The sequence below is a fragment of the Trichechus manatus genome, unplaced genomic scaffold (genome assembly GCF_000243295.1).
Source record: "Trichechus manatus latirostris isolate Lorelei unplaced genomic scaffold, TriManLat1.0 scaffold00005, whole genome shotgun sequence".
Lineage (NCBI taxonomy): Eukaryota > Metazoa > Chordata > Mammalia > Sirenia > Trichechidae > Trichechus > Trichechus manatus.
Window position 1 is genome coordinate 27,701,078 of NW_004443941.1, and position 13,587 is coordinate 27,714,664.

A 13,587-nucleotide genomic window follows, 5' to 3' on the forward strand; every position below is an offset into this window, starting at 1 on the left:
GATAATCCAATGTTTTAAAAAAGTAATAAAATGTGAGAATTTAGGTGTAACTGAGCAGAAATGCTCTAAGAATATAGATTTAGAAATGGTTATTGATTTAGGTCGAAAAGATGGAAGATTAAGCAACAACAAAATAAAACTAGTTATTCTGTTAACTTGATAATTCTCTATATACAAATTAAATATCTTTTGGAAAAAAGCCATATATTCTAGTGTTAACTGGAGTGTTACTTTAGTTAGAAAACCAGTAACCTAATGTTTAAAATCCAGACAAAATTTTAGTATGTTTGATTCATGACCATAAATTTACCTCGTAAGGCCGGATTATCTGAGAAATAAAAATGAGGGAGCAATAGTAACACTCATTTGATATGTGCAGTGCTAGCCACATAATACTTTTGGATCTCAGTTTATTAGTCATCACAGGTTCAAGGAGGTAGGCTTTATGCATATTTTAGTGGTTTCTCTGTAAAACATGCTCAAAGTATCTTCACCACCCTTACATTTTTCAAAGAATTTCATTTGCATTATTTATCAGTAACTGTTCTTCATATTTGCTAATAACAAAGACGACTTTGTACAACAGCAACATAATTTGCAACCATTTGGTGCAGCAGAACTGTGTATACTTAGGTGTATTCTGTGAGTCTAAATGTAGGCTAAGAAAAAGATGGCAGAAACAACCAATCTCATTGTTTTTTCAGAGTTATCTGAGGTGCAGGGTATATTCTGAATGCATAAAAATCTGGTTGACAGAAGGTAGTGGATTTAGGAAGCAGGCTGCCAGATGCTCCTGCCTGGGTTACCGGCTACTGGGGTTGGCAGGGTCCCACATGGGGCCCAGCCTGGTCTGCCAGCGCCCTTCCCTGCAAGTGCAGCCCGAGCACAGCGCCAGTCACCTGTACACTGTGGGCAGCAGGAGTCCTGTGTGCGTGAGGGATTCTGGCAGAGCAGCGGTGGGCACACCTCCGTCTCACATAGCACCCGCCCGCTGCGGCAGGTGCACTGAGTGCAGGAGTCGATGTTCCACGTTTCTCCTTCCACAAAGTACTCTCCTCCGGGTGCGTGGCAAATGGAGGGGGTGCTAAGCTCCGGCTTCTGCACCACAAAGTCATCTGGGGAATGACACAAAACCAAAACTCAAGAAATTACTCATCCACAGTCTCACTGACCCTTGGAACACCTGGTGCGGCTTGTTCAGGGGCACAGAGGATAAAGTGGCTGAAGAGTACCTCACTCTATTCTGATCAAGAGAATAATAAAGATAACATTCCATGCATAGAAATTAAATAAGACAATTAACTTATAGGGAGGGGACTCTACTCTAGAGAAGAGGATGGGCATCTTAGGGGTCTCCATGAAGGTACAGGATTTTTCTAGAATAAAGAACTCTCATTTACTGAAGCCTTGCTATGGTCCAGTTTCCATGCTGAGTGCTTTACATGTGTTACTTCATTTCTTCCTTACAACAACCTTGTGAGGTAGGTGCTGTTATCCCTACTTTACATATAAAGAAACCGAACTCTGGGAATTAGGGGCAGAGAAGGGATCTGAACTGAAATCTATGGTTGTTTGGATCATGGATACTGCCTCCAGATTAAACAAAACTTCCAACTTATCTATGCCTACCCGATCTGCTTCATTGTCTCTGGGATTCTGAGTATTTTTATGCTTGGAAATATGTCCTGGGGTTTAACAGCCACACCCCAACCTAGACCAGCTTCCAGCAAGCTGAGCAGGAACACTCCTGCAGAACCAACAGTCTGAAAGCCCACACCGGAGACTAAGCATTTGTTTGGAGATCTCATCATCAAGAGAGGTGAATGTTGAGAGGATGATGATAACTGATCTCCTCCCCCAGAGGAGAGGTGATTTGGTCTCTTGGTGAGATAACGAGAGAGAGGGAATTTACTGTTGAAAATGCCTTGAGAGGTACTGGGAGTTGCCCTGAAGTTGCGCTGGGGAAATGAGAAGATTGAAGACATTAACCGTATTCGTGTAATCCAAATACAACAAGAGGTGCTGACAGTGTTGACCACTGCCAAGAAGTATCTGGAGACAGCATGGCTAGGTCATGCTTGGAGCTCAGTGGAGGCCGGGCCTCAGGAGAACTCCCATGTCTGTGCAGAGATGCTCAGAGCAAAATCGCCCAAGAACTCTTTTGGGCTGTTTCCTTCAAAGCGGTGACTGGCATAAGAGTCAATGATACTGATGAGATGAAGTTTAGGCCGATTTTCAGTGAAGGAAGTAACTTTTAGTACAGCTTTATCTCAAGGAAACTAGTAAAGATTGGGACTTTGACCAAGTACACATATCACAGAAAACTGACATTAGCTAATGCTTCTACTCACAAGCAACAGGACCCAACCTTCCAGTATATGGACAGCAGAGAGGAAAATAATTAGAATGAAAACTGAGCCAAAGGGTATCAATAAACTAATGTTGGAAACAGGTCCTCTTAATGCTTTCTTAAAGCGTTATAGAGGATTACCAATCACTGCCCTTTTCAGAAAGCTGCTTTTCTAAAGACATTGCTCCTACATCCTGACAGGTAGGGAAGCGGTGAGAAGACGACTAAGTGTATTTTCAGATGTCTTATCTTGCTAACCCCTTTGCTATATACTACATGTCCCAAGGCAAAATGCGAGACGGGCTGGAGAGATGGAGATTAAAAAAAAAAAAAAGAAGGAAGAAAGGCATGGAGTAGGAAAGACAGAAAAGTGAGAGAAAATATGATTTGGAGAATATCTGGTTTACCAAAAAAGGAGCCCTGATGGTGCAGTGGTTAAGCACTCAGTTGCTAACTGAAAGGTTGGCAGTTTGAACCCACCAGCTGCTCTTGGGGAGAAAAGACTTTGTGACCTGATTCCATAAAGACCACAGTCTTGCAAAACCTATAGGGCAGTTCTACTCTGTCCTTTAGGGTCACTATGAGTCGGAACGGACTTGATGGCAATGCATTTTTGTCTACCATAGGAGTTCAGGAGCTACTCATTTATCCCAGGAAGAAAAGTAGCTCATTAGCTGACCCTCGAAAGGAAGAAGGGAGAGCATACTCTTTAAAGCAGAAGTCCACAAATGAAAGAGCTCTGAGGTCTATATACAGATGTGTTTGCATACATGTATATTTAGATATTCACCCACTGACACTAATACATCAATAATGCTGTGTATGTTTGTATGAGAACATTCCGTATCTGTAACAGAGCAAAACAGCCCTACTGACTCTCAGTTCGTAAATTAATGATCTGTTCTCAGTAGTGCCTCTGCATTCACACGGGTCTGTCTGACTCTTAGACTTCTTCATGGCTTCCATGATTGGCAGAGACCCAGGTGCAGTCCACCCTTGACACACTCACGGCTGTAATTAAAGCACAGGGTCTGCAGAAGAACAAAAGATTTTCCTTCCCTGAAGAGCCAACACAGACTTCTGTCTCATTAAGCTTCTCATTTATCTTTTGTTGCAGTGGACAGTTAGTGGCTTTACACACTTAACTGGTAAAATCAGTGAAAAAGAAAAGAGCGTGGGGCAAAGCACATCCAACCATGGAGAAGAAGAAAAGAAGGCACGGGGTATGAGAACCGCCTGTCACTTTGAGACCCTAGTTATTGAGGTGTGTGGCATCATCTCAGAGCTGAAAGGGACTGGGAGTTCAAGCGTCCCTCCTCCAGCCCCACGGCAGGCCAGGCAGCTGCAGTCTGGCCAGCACGAGCCACCTTCTCTCCCAGGCTGGCCCTGCTCTGCTGCAGAATGATCAGGCATCGGGGTCCTGATTGCAACCTCTGCCCAGGTGGACTTGTGCAGAGGGAGATACAAGGCCAGGATTTCTCATGAAGAAGTCATCACGACACCAACATTTAATGGTGCATTTACACGTTAAAAGAGATCTCATGCAAGAATCAGAAGACTCACTTCTCCCCTGGCCTTCCAGCTGATACATTATTTTACTTGGGTAAGACAGTTAAAGGAGTGCCTGGGTGGTGCAAACAGTTAAGCGCTCCACTACTAACTGAAAGGTTGGTGGTTCAAACCCACTCAGAGGTGCCTCAGAAGACTGGCCTAGCGATCTGCTTCCAAAAGGTCACAGCCTTGAAAACCCCATGAAGCAGTTCTACTCTGTACAAACAGGATCACCATGAGTTGGGATCGACTCAGTGGCAACTAATAATAAGATAATCTTTCTGTGTCTGTTTTCCAAATGAAAAACTGCCTAAATGGTCTGCACAGAGGAAGAAATAATATGTCTAAAACTATGCTGAGTTCTTTGGATGAAAGGCACTAGATGAGGTATTATGGTAATAATTACTGTTATTAACAACCATAATTCGGACCCCCATGAATTACAAATCTGTTCTTTTCTTCTAGTAACTTATCTTGATTACCATTATTTTGATTTTAAATGTTTGAGATATTTGGTTACTCTAAATTTCTCCATTTGGCAAGAGTGCCACGTATCCATTAATTTAAAAAAGAGCAACAGCCATACACTTTCATAATTCTCTTCCTCTGAAATAATACTTTATAAATAATAAGCTCTTATGGAATAAAATTAGCACCCTCTCCCTCAAATTAACTAAGACATTCAGCCTTCATAATACTATCAGAAAAATGGAGAGCTAGAGTTTAAGTACATAAGCCACAAACCTTTATAAAAATGGAATTCAAAGACCAATATAATGAAGTAAGCCATTCAAAAATAAGGAGAATAGTTTCTAGAGCCTTTCCTTGGTCCCTGACTAATATTTTGTAGTGCCTGGCTGTCTTCTGTGGCTGTGGTTGTTACAAACCATGGAGAGCTGTCAGATGTTCCAGGGCGGTCCCATGTGTTTCACCCAGAGTCACAGAAGTATACGCAGCCCTGCAAGGCAGAAGTCATTTGCTATGGAGCACACAGATGGCGGCCAGCTTTTACCTGAACATGATGGGCAGCACTGTCCCGGGTGAATGGTGGGGTTGCCACAGGCAGGCACCGGGCAGGTGATCAGGGCACACATTTCCCGTCCATTGTGACAGTAGCACTCCCGGCACCCATCGTGCCAGCTTTCCTCATTTTTATGATGATGGCCATCCATGGACAGACATGTGCCTGACAGGACAGGTGGCCCAGCTGAAGCAGGGACCTCTGGACAGACAGAAGGCAGCCTGGTAAAGAAGCAGCTACTGCACAGGAGAAACAGCTATAGTGTCCTTACATGTAGGGGTACACAGCCACCAAAGTCACATCTACCAGGGACAGTTAATGACATTGGATATGCTCACGAAAAGCATTTACGTATAGAAGGTCTCAATTTTGTAAAAATAAAAAATATATAGAAAAAAATTGCAAACATGTTTCTTTCCTATTGGTGAGATTTATAGTTGATTTTTACTTCTTTCAATTTTTTCACATTTTATACAATAAGCAAGCATTGATTCTGTAACAAAAAAGCAAGGAATATTACACTTATGTTCCTGATGGGGAAATCCTAGGCCCCTTGAAACTAACAGATTTTTGCTCAGCAGAACAACTGAAGTAGTGATTACATTTTTGTTTACTCTGTCCCCTTAAAAAACACCTTTAAAGTAGTAACTGTCTAACCTTGAACACAGAACAAGCTTTAAGGGTCTTCTATTGCTTAATCTGTGGACTATGCCGACAACAAAAACAGACGGCTGGAGGCGAGGGACGTGCAGAATGGAGCCAGGCACGTGCTCACATGGCTTCAGGAGCATCCTGGAGCAGAAAGTCCCAGGCAACAGGGCCAACTGGGATGCATGCTTATACACAGCTACAGACTGACATGTGCTTACTCAGCAAAAGCCTCAATTCTCATGGAAAACTGTGTTACCAGAAAATAAATGAGTGGACATTTTAGCCACACTCTTCCTCCAAGAGCTTTGAAAAGGGAATCTTTGCTGTATCAATTGTATTACTCAAATCCTGAGCAGAAAGAGACTCTGGGAAGGTCAAGATAAATGTGCTTTAGGTGAAAGTTCCTGGGACAAATAAAACTGAAGAGCTAAGAAGGTGATTAATTTGGTCAATGTGCTGCACATTATACACTTACTTTTTAAATCCTATTCTGAGTTTTTATTCAATTAAGATGAAAGGAAAAGGGAGTCTCGTGGGATGGTCCTATAGAAAGTGATGTCTGTGTTAGAGTAGGAAGCAATCACTGAAACCATTTCATTTACACAATGTCCTTCTGCTCTTTCTTTGTGTGCCTCCAGTTGCTTTGAGGGCGGAGGGCCGTACGCTGGCACTTACCTCTGCACTTGCAGGTAAGACAGCCATGACTGTCCTGCTGGAAACCCAAGGGGCAGATTTTACTGCATGGGAGTTCTGGACATTTCTTACAGCGACAGATGTCACAGCCGTGCTTATTCTTCCTGAGTAATTAAAATTTTGTCAGAGATCAGAAAATGAAAAAGTCTCAAATGATGCCCAGGTGCTCAGACCAAGGGCCACTGAGATGACACTGCCATTAAGCAGAATGACTTGACTCTTGCTCTCAGACTTGTGGAGTGATGTGTAAACAGCTCCCTGTGGCCATGACCACCCATGGCCACAATCAAGGTTGAGAACTGCCCGAGCACCTATGTGCTTCTGGGACTGAATTCCAGAATATCAATGACATGACTGTTGATTTAATTAGGAAAAGTGGTATCAGAATATAAAAAGATGAATGTGAGACTCCACGAATAGGATGGTGAAGCATGCATCATTGGTCAAGGTTGAGACTAGCACTGGGGCAAAAGGCTATGGTGCTTCCTCACGTGACCACGTTCTGTGAGAGTGCAATCGGGAAAATTTTAATAATGAGATAGCTCCCAAAGCTTATGGATGAGAGGAGAACTTAAGGACCCACAGACCTGGAAATGCTACACAAATGCTGATAAAAAAATAAAAGCCTTGAGAGGTCGTGCAGTCAACGTCCAGTAATTACTTCATAATATCTAGTTGGAAAAGAATATTAGTTCAGAAATGCTTCATCCATGAGGTATAACCTAAGCATATGGGGTAAAGAAAAAAGGCTGGATGAACTTGTTTTATGTCTAACTTTTGTGCTGATCAAAAACATTATATTAAATAAAAGCATTTACATAACAATATCAGAGGAGTCTAAGTGGAGACTTTCTGGACAAAAATTCTTACTGATAATTCCAGACTTTCTTTAAAAGGAAACTGCCACTGCCTGCTTGACAACAGGTGCTCAACACTGGGACCTTTTCTTCTGTCCACTAGCAGCAGGACTGAGTGATCTCTCAGGTGTTGCCCTGCTGGCCTCCTGGGCCTCAGACAAGGAGATGTTTCTCTATTTACCCTTATGCTTCATTCCAAGAGCACAAAGTGGCAACAGCGGTGTCCAACTAAAAAAAAGTCTGACTTCTTTTTCATCTTAGAAAAATTAAGGGTCTCTAAAAGAGGACAACCCTTGGTATGCCATTACCCAAATGACAATTATACTACATTTTAGAAAATGAAATGAGAACTGAATATTAGGGTCTACTTACTTATTTCAACATACCGAGAATGAACAATGAGTTAAAATGAATTAGTCATACTAATTTCACGTACTGTGTCATTTTCAAGATCCACCAAGACCCTGACTAATTTGCTCATTCATTCGTTCATCATTCATTCAATAAGCATTTGCTACACGCATAAAGTAGTGGTCCACTCAACAGGTGTATACAAGCGGCACCAATGGTTGCCTTTATCCTAACACTTCCATATGGTGTCTGGCCAAGATTTCTCCCTCAGAGGCTGTGTTTGAAACCTGTGCTCTAGCCAGTGCAGTCCTCAGTTGTCTACAGCAGTCAACTGGGCCCTCCCTGAAAGTGCTTACCGATAGGAATACAAAGTGAAATCTACAATCCTCTAAGAAGTTTCTCTCCAAGACGAAGGTTAGACTTGAATGCAATCCTGATTTTGAACTATCATAACACTGCAGCAAGTGGTTCTAACTACTATTATAATCATGATACTTTATTCTGTATTAGCAGTGAAGCTAAGAAATAACTATACTTTTATTTAAATTTTAGGATCAAGAACAGTGGGAAATTTTTAAGAATATTGTTCTCAATGTAATTATCCAATTAAAATCAGAATTCAGATGTCCCCTCCTCCCTTAACTAGAATTTCCAAGAGAAAGAACAAAAAAGATGACTGAAAGAAGAAAGGCAAGAGAAGATGGATCTAAGACCTGTATAATTACTAACACTACATAAATATTATCAAATTGAAAAGGTCAAAATACTAAAATGGGAGACTGATAAAAAAAGACTGATAAAGCATGATTCTGAAAGGTGGATTTTTAAGGGACCACCTTAACATAAAGGCAGAGATAGATGCTAATTCAGACACTAAAGAAACAAATATGAAGTGTCTGTTTCCCTCCGGCATAATCTAGATTGTCATGGGGTTTGACTCAATAACAAATACAAGTCATGGTCCATATTTCCAAGAAAATTTATAAAGCCTTACTGCTACATGAAGAAAATGTATGATGAGCTGTAGCCCGGTACCAAGGTAGAACAACTAGGTATGTCAGGCAAGGATGCTCTGTACTGCCAGTAAGTGGCTGTCAACTGATTTTACAGCAGGGATTAGATAAACTATCACAAAGCAGTCACTGGGATGGCTGTGAAAAGCTACAGCACTTACAACACCGGGATCTCATTACAATTCTGTTTTCCTGCTAGCAGTGTTCTAAGGACCTTGCTATAGGGAAGTCCCCCAGAATAGGCCCAAGGGGCAGGGTCATACAAGATTCTGCCCATCTTCATAAAAGCGTAAAAGTAAATCTGAATTCTTATCTTTGGAGATACAATCCTTTCCTTGCTTTCTCAATAATCCAACAAAACAAGCACAGGCATTCAGGACTCAGCACATCATTAATTCACTTACGAACATACATAAGACAGCTAACAAAAACAGGTATGAATGTTTCATTACGTTAAAGGCAATTAAGAATAGGGAATACTTACAGGTATCCAAATGGACAGTACTTGTCACAGATTACAGGCTTGCACTTCTTTGGCCGTGGGCGGCACTGGCAGATCTCACAGTTGTGGGCATCAGTTTGGAAACCGAAGGGACAATCCAAGGTGCACCCTCGTTTGAGGCCGGTGCACAGATCCTCCCCTGTGAACAAACAGGACAGCATGTTTCTCCTAAAGATGAATAGACCATGACACTTCAATTCCTAAATATCTTCCCCTAACCATCCATAAATTGAAAGTTCTCAGCCCTACCACAGCATTATAATGGTTAAAATTATAGATGTGCTAATTCATGGCACTCACAATGTGGCTTGATGTTTTGGTACTAATATACAAAACAAAGACCAGCTTTGAAAAATAGAATTCTTAAGTATACTCAAACCTAGTACTGAAGAGTAGGCTGGTGACTATTATTTGAGGTGCTGATGAAATTTAATGCTTTTTTTTTTCAGAAAATTTGTTTTTTATTAGTCATCTGTAACTACTGATTGACATACTGTTAAAATGTGACAATTAGAAACTTACACCCTAAATTCCATCACATATTTTGTTTCTATTGCATGCCTATGCCTATGATAACACTCGTTCTTAAATTTTCACACAATGTTTACACTTATGGGTGTTAGATCTTACCATAAAAAAAACCAAAAACCAAACCAGTTGCTGTCGAGTTCATTCTGACTCACAGTGACCCTATAGGACAGGGTAGAGCTGCCCATAGGATTTCCAAGGAGTGACTAGTGGATTAGAACTGCCAACCTTTTGGTTAGCAGCCAACCACTTAACCACTGTACCACCAGAGCTCCATGTAATACTGCATATTATACACAGCATAAGGGATTTTTTTTTTACCCTTCCTTTAAAAGGAGCCTTTAAAAAGTACATCTCTTTCAACATGATAGAAAATGTTCCACTTAGATGTTTTCTTCCTGCATTCCAACAAATATTTGAGTATTTGGTTACACTTAGCTAACTGACTGAAAAATGTATGTGTCAAAGAAATATCCAGATAGTTTCTACTATTTCGAATTTTCCAAGTGTCCCCTGTTAGCTGAATCTGGAGTGAGTGATACGTAACTGTCCTCTGTTAGTCAGCCATAACTTACTGTTTTAGAAAGAAAAAAAGGAAAGATACAACAGGGTTGGCAAAAGAAACTACTGGAAATGTTAGCTTAATAAAAGTCTTCTAAAATGATTTTAGTGTTATGATATAGGACTTAGCAGAGTACTATAGGGGATAAAAATGTTAAGGTAAGAAAAGCACGTTTGGTGGTATAACTAAAGCAAATTGAGATGTGTTTGAAGTAAACACAGAATTTGAAAGACAACCAAGTTCAAAGATGGGAAGTTGATATGGTGACGGCAAAAGCATGGCAATGTATGATTACTGTTCTGCATGGTGTGGTAAGATGGGAAGCAGGGACTATTATTGCTAGAATAATAAATGAGTTTTTATTTTATTTGGACAGCCATTAAGCATAGATATAGGAGGCAGGGCCAAGATGGTGGAGTAGTCAGACGGCTTCCTATGTCGCTCTTATAACAAAGACCTGAAAAAACAACTGATTTGATTGTGTATGAATATCTAGGAGCACTGAACAAGGCAAAGTTGAGAAATTGGCGGGAGGAGAGAGACAGTTCGGAAGCAGCAAGGAGTTACCTGACCTGACCTGGTGGGAGCTGGAGCCCTTCAGTCCGGATTGGCTCTGGTTGGGCAGTGAGGCGAACATACGGTTCAGCCCACTCGCTCGGGAGGCAGTTTCCACATTTAGAGAGATCTGGCAGCAGAGATTCAGCTTGGACACTCTGAACCAGTGAAAAGCAGCACCCAAGTGGCTAAAGATAAGTACGTGCATGTGGCCTTTCATGGGGATTTAAAAAAATAAAAAAAAACATTTGGGAAATACCTCTCTCCCATTTATCTCCCCCCTCCCCGCTCTGCACCAGGTCTGGCCAGCTTCAGTGATCTCTGAGTCCCCTGGGCCAGAAGTAGATCCCGTAAGGTGCCCTGACCCAGTCTCCTGGCCTTGGAGAGGGAACAAATTAACAAGCAGGGAAAAAATAAGCTACCAGCTCCCCTAAGCCAGGAACTCAGGGTTGGCACAGTTCCTTTGCCTAGGCACAGGCATAAGGGGTCTGCAGACTTTGAGTGCCTTCCACCCCTGTGTAGACTTGTGTGGACCCATCTCAACAGCATAAGCCCACACTACCGCAGTACAATAGGGTAAACACCTGAAGTCTAACTTCAACTTTTAGGCTGTGAAATGGCAGATTTGTGATGCTTGACACTGCTCTGCCCTTTAAGCAGGTGCCTTACCTGTCCGAATCAGGGGCTTTAGGACTGGTGGCTTCACCCATGACCTAGCCACCTGCTACAGGGGTCCAAGAATAAGTGATGCCCCCCAGTCCTTACAGCCAACAGAGTAGGGTGCTCACAGTCCGGCTGCAAAACTCATCTACCTATTCGCTCTAGGGAACAGGGACACGCTTTCCTTTCAGACACTCAGGGGCAGCCATCAGCCCCCTGCCTTCTTCAGTGTGTGACCCCCTACTGCAGTCAGATACCTGTGTCTATACCAATCACCCATGCCTCTCTAAGTCTGTAGGTGAGAGGCTGCACCACACACTTGGTGGCCGACTGCCTGGACATGTGACCTGAATCCATACAGGAAAATTTAACTGACTCCTGGGTGCACATACTTAGTTACAAACCTAACTACCTGGTGACAGGACGTTAGAGTGTCAAAGGCACTGATAATCAAACTAGCGCAAATGAGTAGCCTATTTGGGCATATCAAAACAAAACAAAACAAGAAGCTAGGACACACTAAACAAATATAAAATCAAATTATAATAACTTATTGATGGCTCAGAGACAACAGTCAAATACCAAATCACATAAAGATGCAGTCCATGATTGCTTCAGCAAGCTCCCAAAATAACGAATCAATAAATTTTCTGGAGGAAGAGAATTTCTTGGAATTACCAGAGGCAGAATACAAAAGATTGATATACAGAACTCTTCTAGAAATTAGAAAGGCAACTCATCAACACAGAGACAGCCAAAGAACACACAAAGTAGTAGCAAAACTTAAAAAAGTTATTCAAGAACATAATGACAAATTTAATAGGCTGCAAGAATCCACAGAGAGACAGCAATCAGAAATCCAGAAGATTAACAATAAAATTTCAGAATTAGACAACTCAACAGAAAGTCATAGGAGCAGAATTGAGGCAGCAGAAGTCAGAATTAGTGACGCTGAAGATAGAGCACTTGATGCCAACTTATTTGAGGAAAAAATCAGATAAAAGAATTAAAAAGAATGAAGAAACTCTAAGAGTTATGTGGGACTCTATCAAGACAAACAACCTACGAGTGATTGGAGTACCAGAACAGGGAGGATAACAGAAAATACAGACAAAATTGTTGAAGATTTGTTGACAGAAAACTTCCCTGATATCATGAAAGATAAGAATGTATCTATCCAAGATGCTCATTGAACCCCACATAAGGTAGATCCCAAAAGAAAGTCACCAAGACATGTTACAATCAAACTTGCCAAAACCAAAGATAAAGAATTTTAAGAGTGGCTAGGGATAAAGAAAAGTCATCTACAAAGGAGAGTTAATTAGAATAAGCTCGGACCACTCAGCAGAAACCATGCAGGCAAGAAGGCAATGGGATAACATGTATAAAGCCTTGAAGGAAAAAAATTGCCAGCCAAGAATTATATATTCAGCAAAACTGTCTCTAAAATATGACGACGGAATTAGGGTATTTCCAGATAAACAGAAGTTTAGGGAATTTGCAGAAACCAAACCAAAATTACAAGAAATACTAAAGGGAGTCCTCCGGTTAGAAAATCAATAACATCAGATAACAATCTAAGACTAGAACACAGGACAGAGCAACCAGATATCGACTCAGATAGGGAAGCAAAAAAAATACATCAAAGCTAAAACATTGAAAATAGGGAAACAGAGATATCAACATGTAAAAAATGACAACATTAAAACAAAAAAAAAAAAGGACTTAAAAAAGGTAGATACAGATTTTTCATATGGAGGGGAAGTCAAGGCGATATACAGAAATAAAAGATGGGTATAAACTTAGAAAGATAGGGGTAAATACTAAGGTAACCACAAAGGAAACTAACAATCCTACAAAACAAAATAAAAAACTGGAAAAATACAGACTCAGGAAACACAAAATCAACAACAATAAAAAGAATGAAAAGAAAATACATGAAGAAAAACGACTCAGCACAGAAAATTAAGGGGAACAAAGAAACTGTGAACACACACAGAAAGACATTAAAATGACAGCACTAAACTCAGACCTATCAATAATTACGCTGAATGTAAATGGACTAAACGCACCAATAAAGAGACAGAGAGTGGCAGATTGGATTAAAAAACACAATCCATCTGTATGCTGCCTACAAGAGATACAGCTTAGACTTAAAGACACAAACAAACTCAAACTCAAAGGATGGAAAAAACATGTATCAAGCAAACAACACTCAAAAAAGAGCAGGAGTGGCAATATTAATCTCTGACAAAATAGACTTTAAAGTAAAATCCACCACAAAGGATAAGGA

The 13,587-nt window shown here is 41.0% G+C and overlaps 1 protein-coding gene across 1 annotated transcript in view; it reads right to left on the reverse strand.

The window, feature by feature from the left end:
- The window catches only part of CRIM1 (cysteine rich transmembrane BMP regulator 1), a 262,328-nt gene that overhangs the window by 37,418 nt on the left and 211,323 nt on the right, over nucleotides 1–13,587 (reverse strand). The window contains exons 9-12 of the mRNA XM_004369565.2: nucleotides 8,972–9,128; nucleotides 6,249–6,370; nucleotides 4,914–5,123; nucleotides 900–1,115 (exon numbers count right to left, since the gene is read on the reverse strand). Coding sequence (XP_004369622.1) covers nucleotides 900–1,115; nucleotides 4,914–5,123; nucleotides 6,249–6,370; nucleotides 8,972–9,128 — 705 coding nt within the window. The remainder of the gene's footprint in view (nucleotides 1–899; nucleotides 1,116–4,913; nucleotides 5,124–6,248; nucleotides 6,371–8,971; nucleotides 9,129–13,587) is intronic.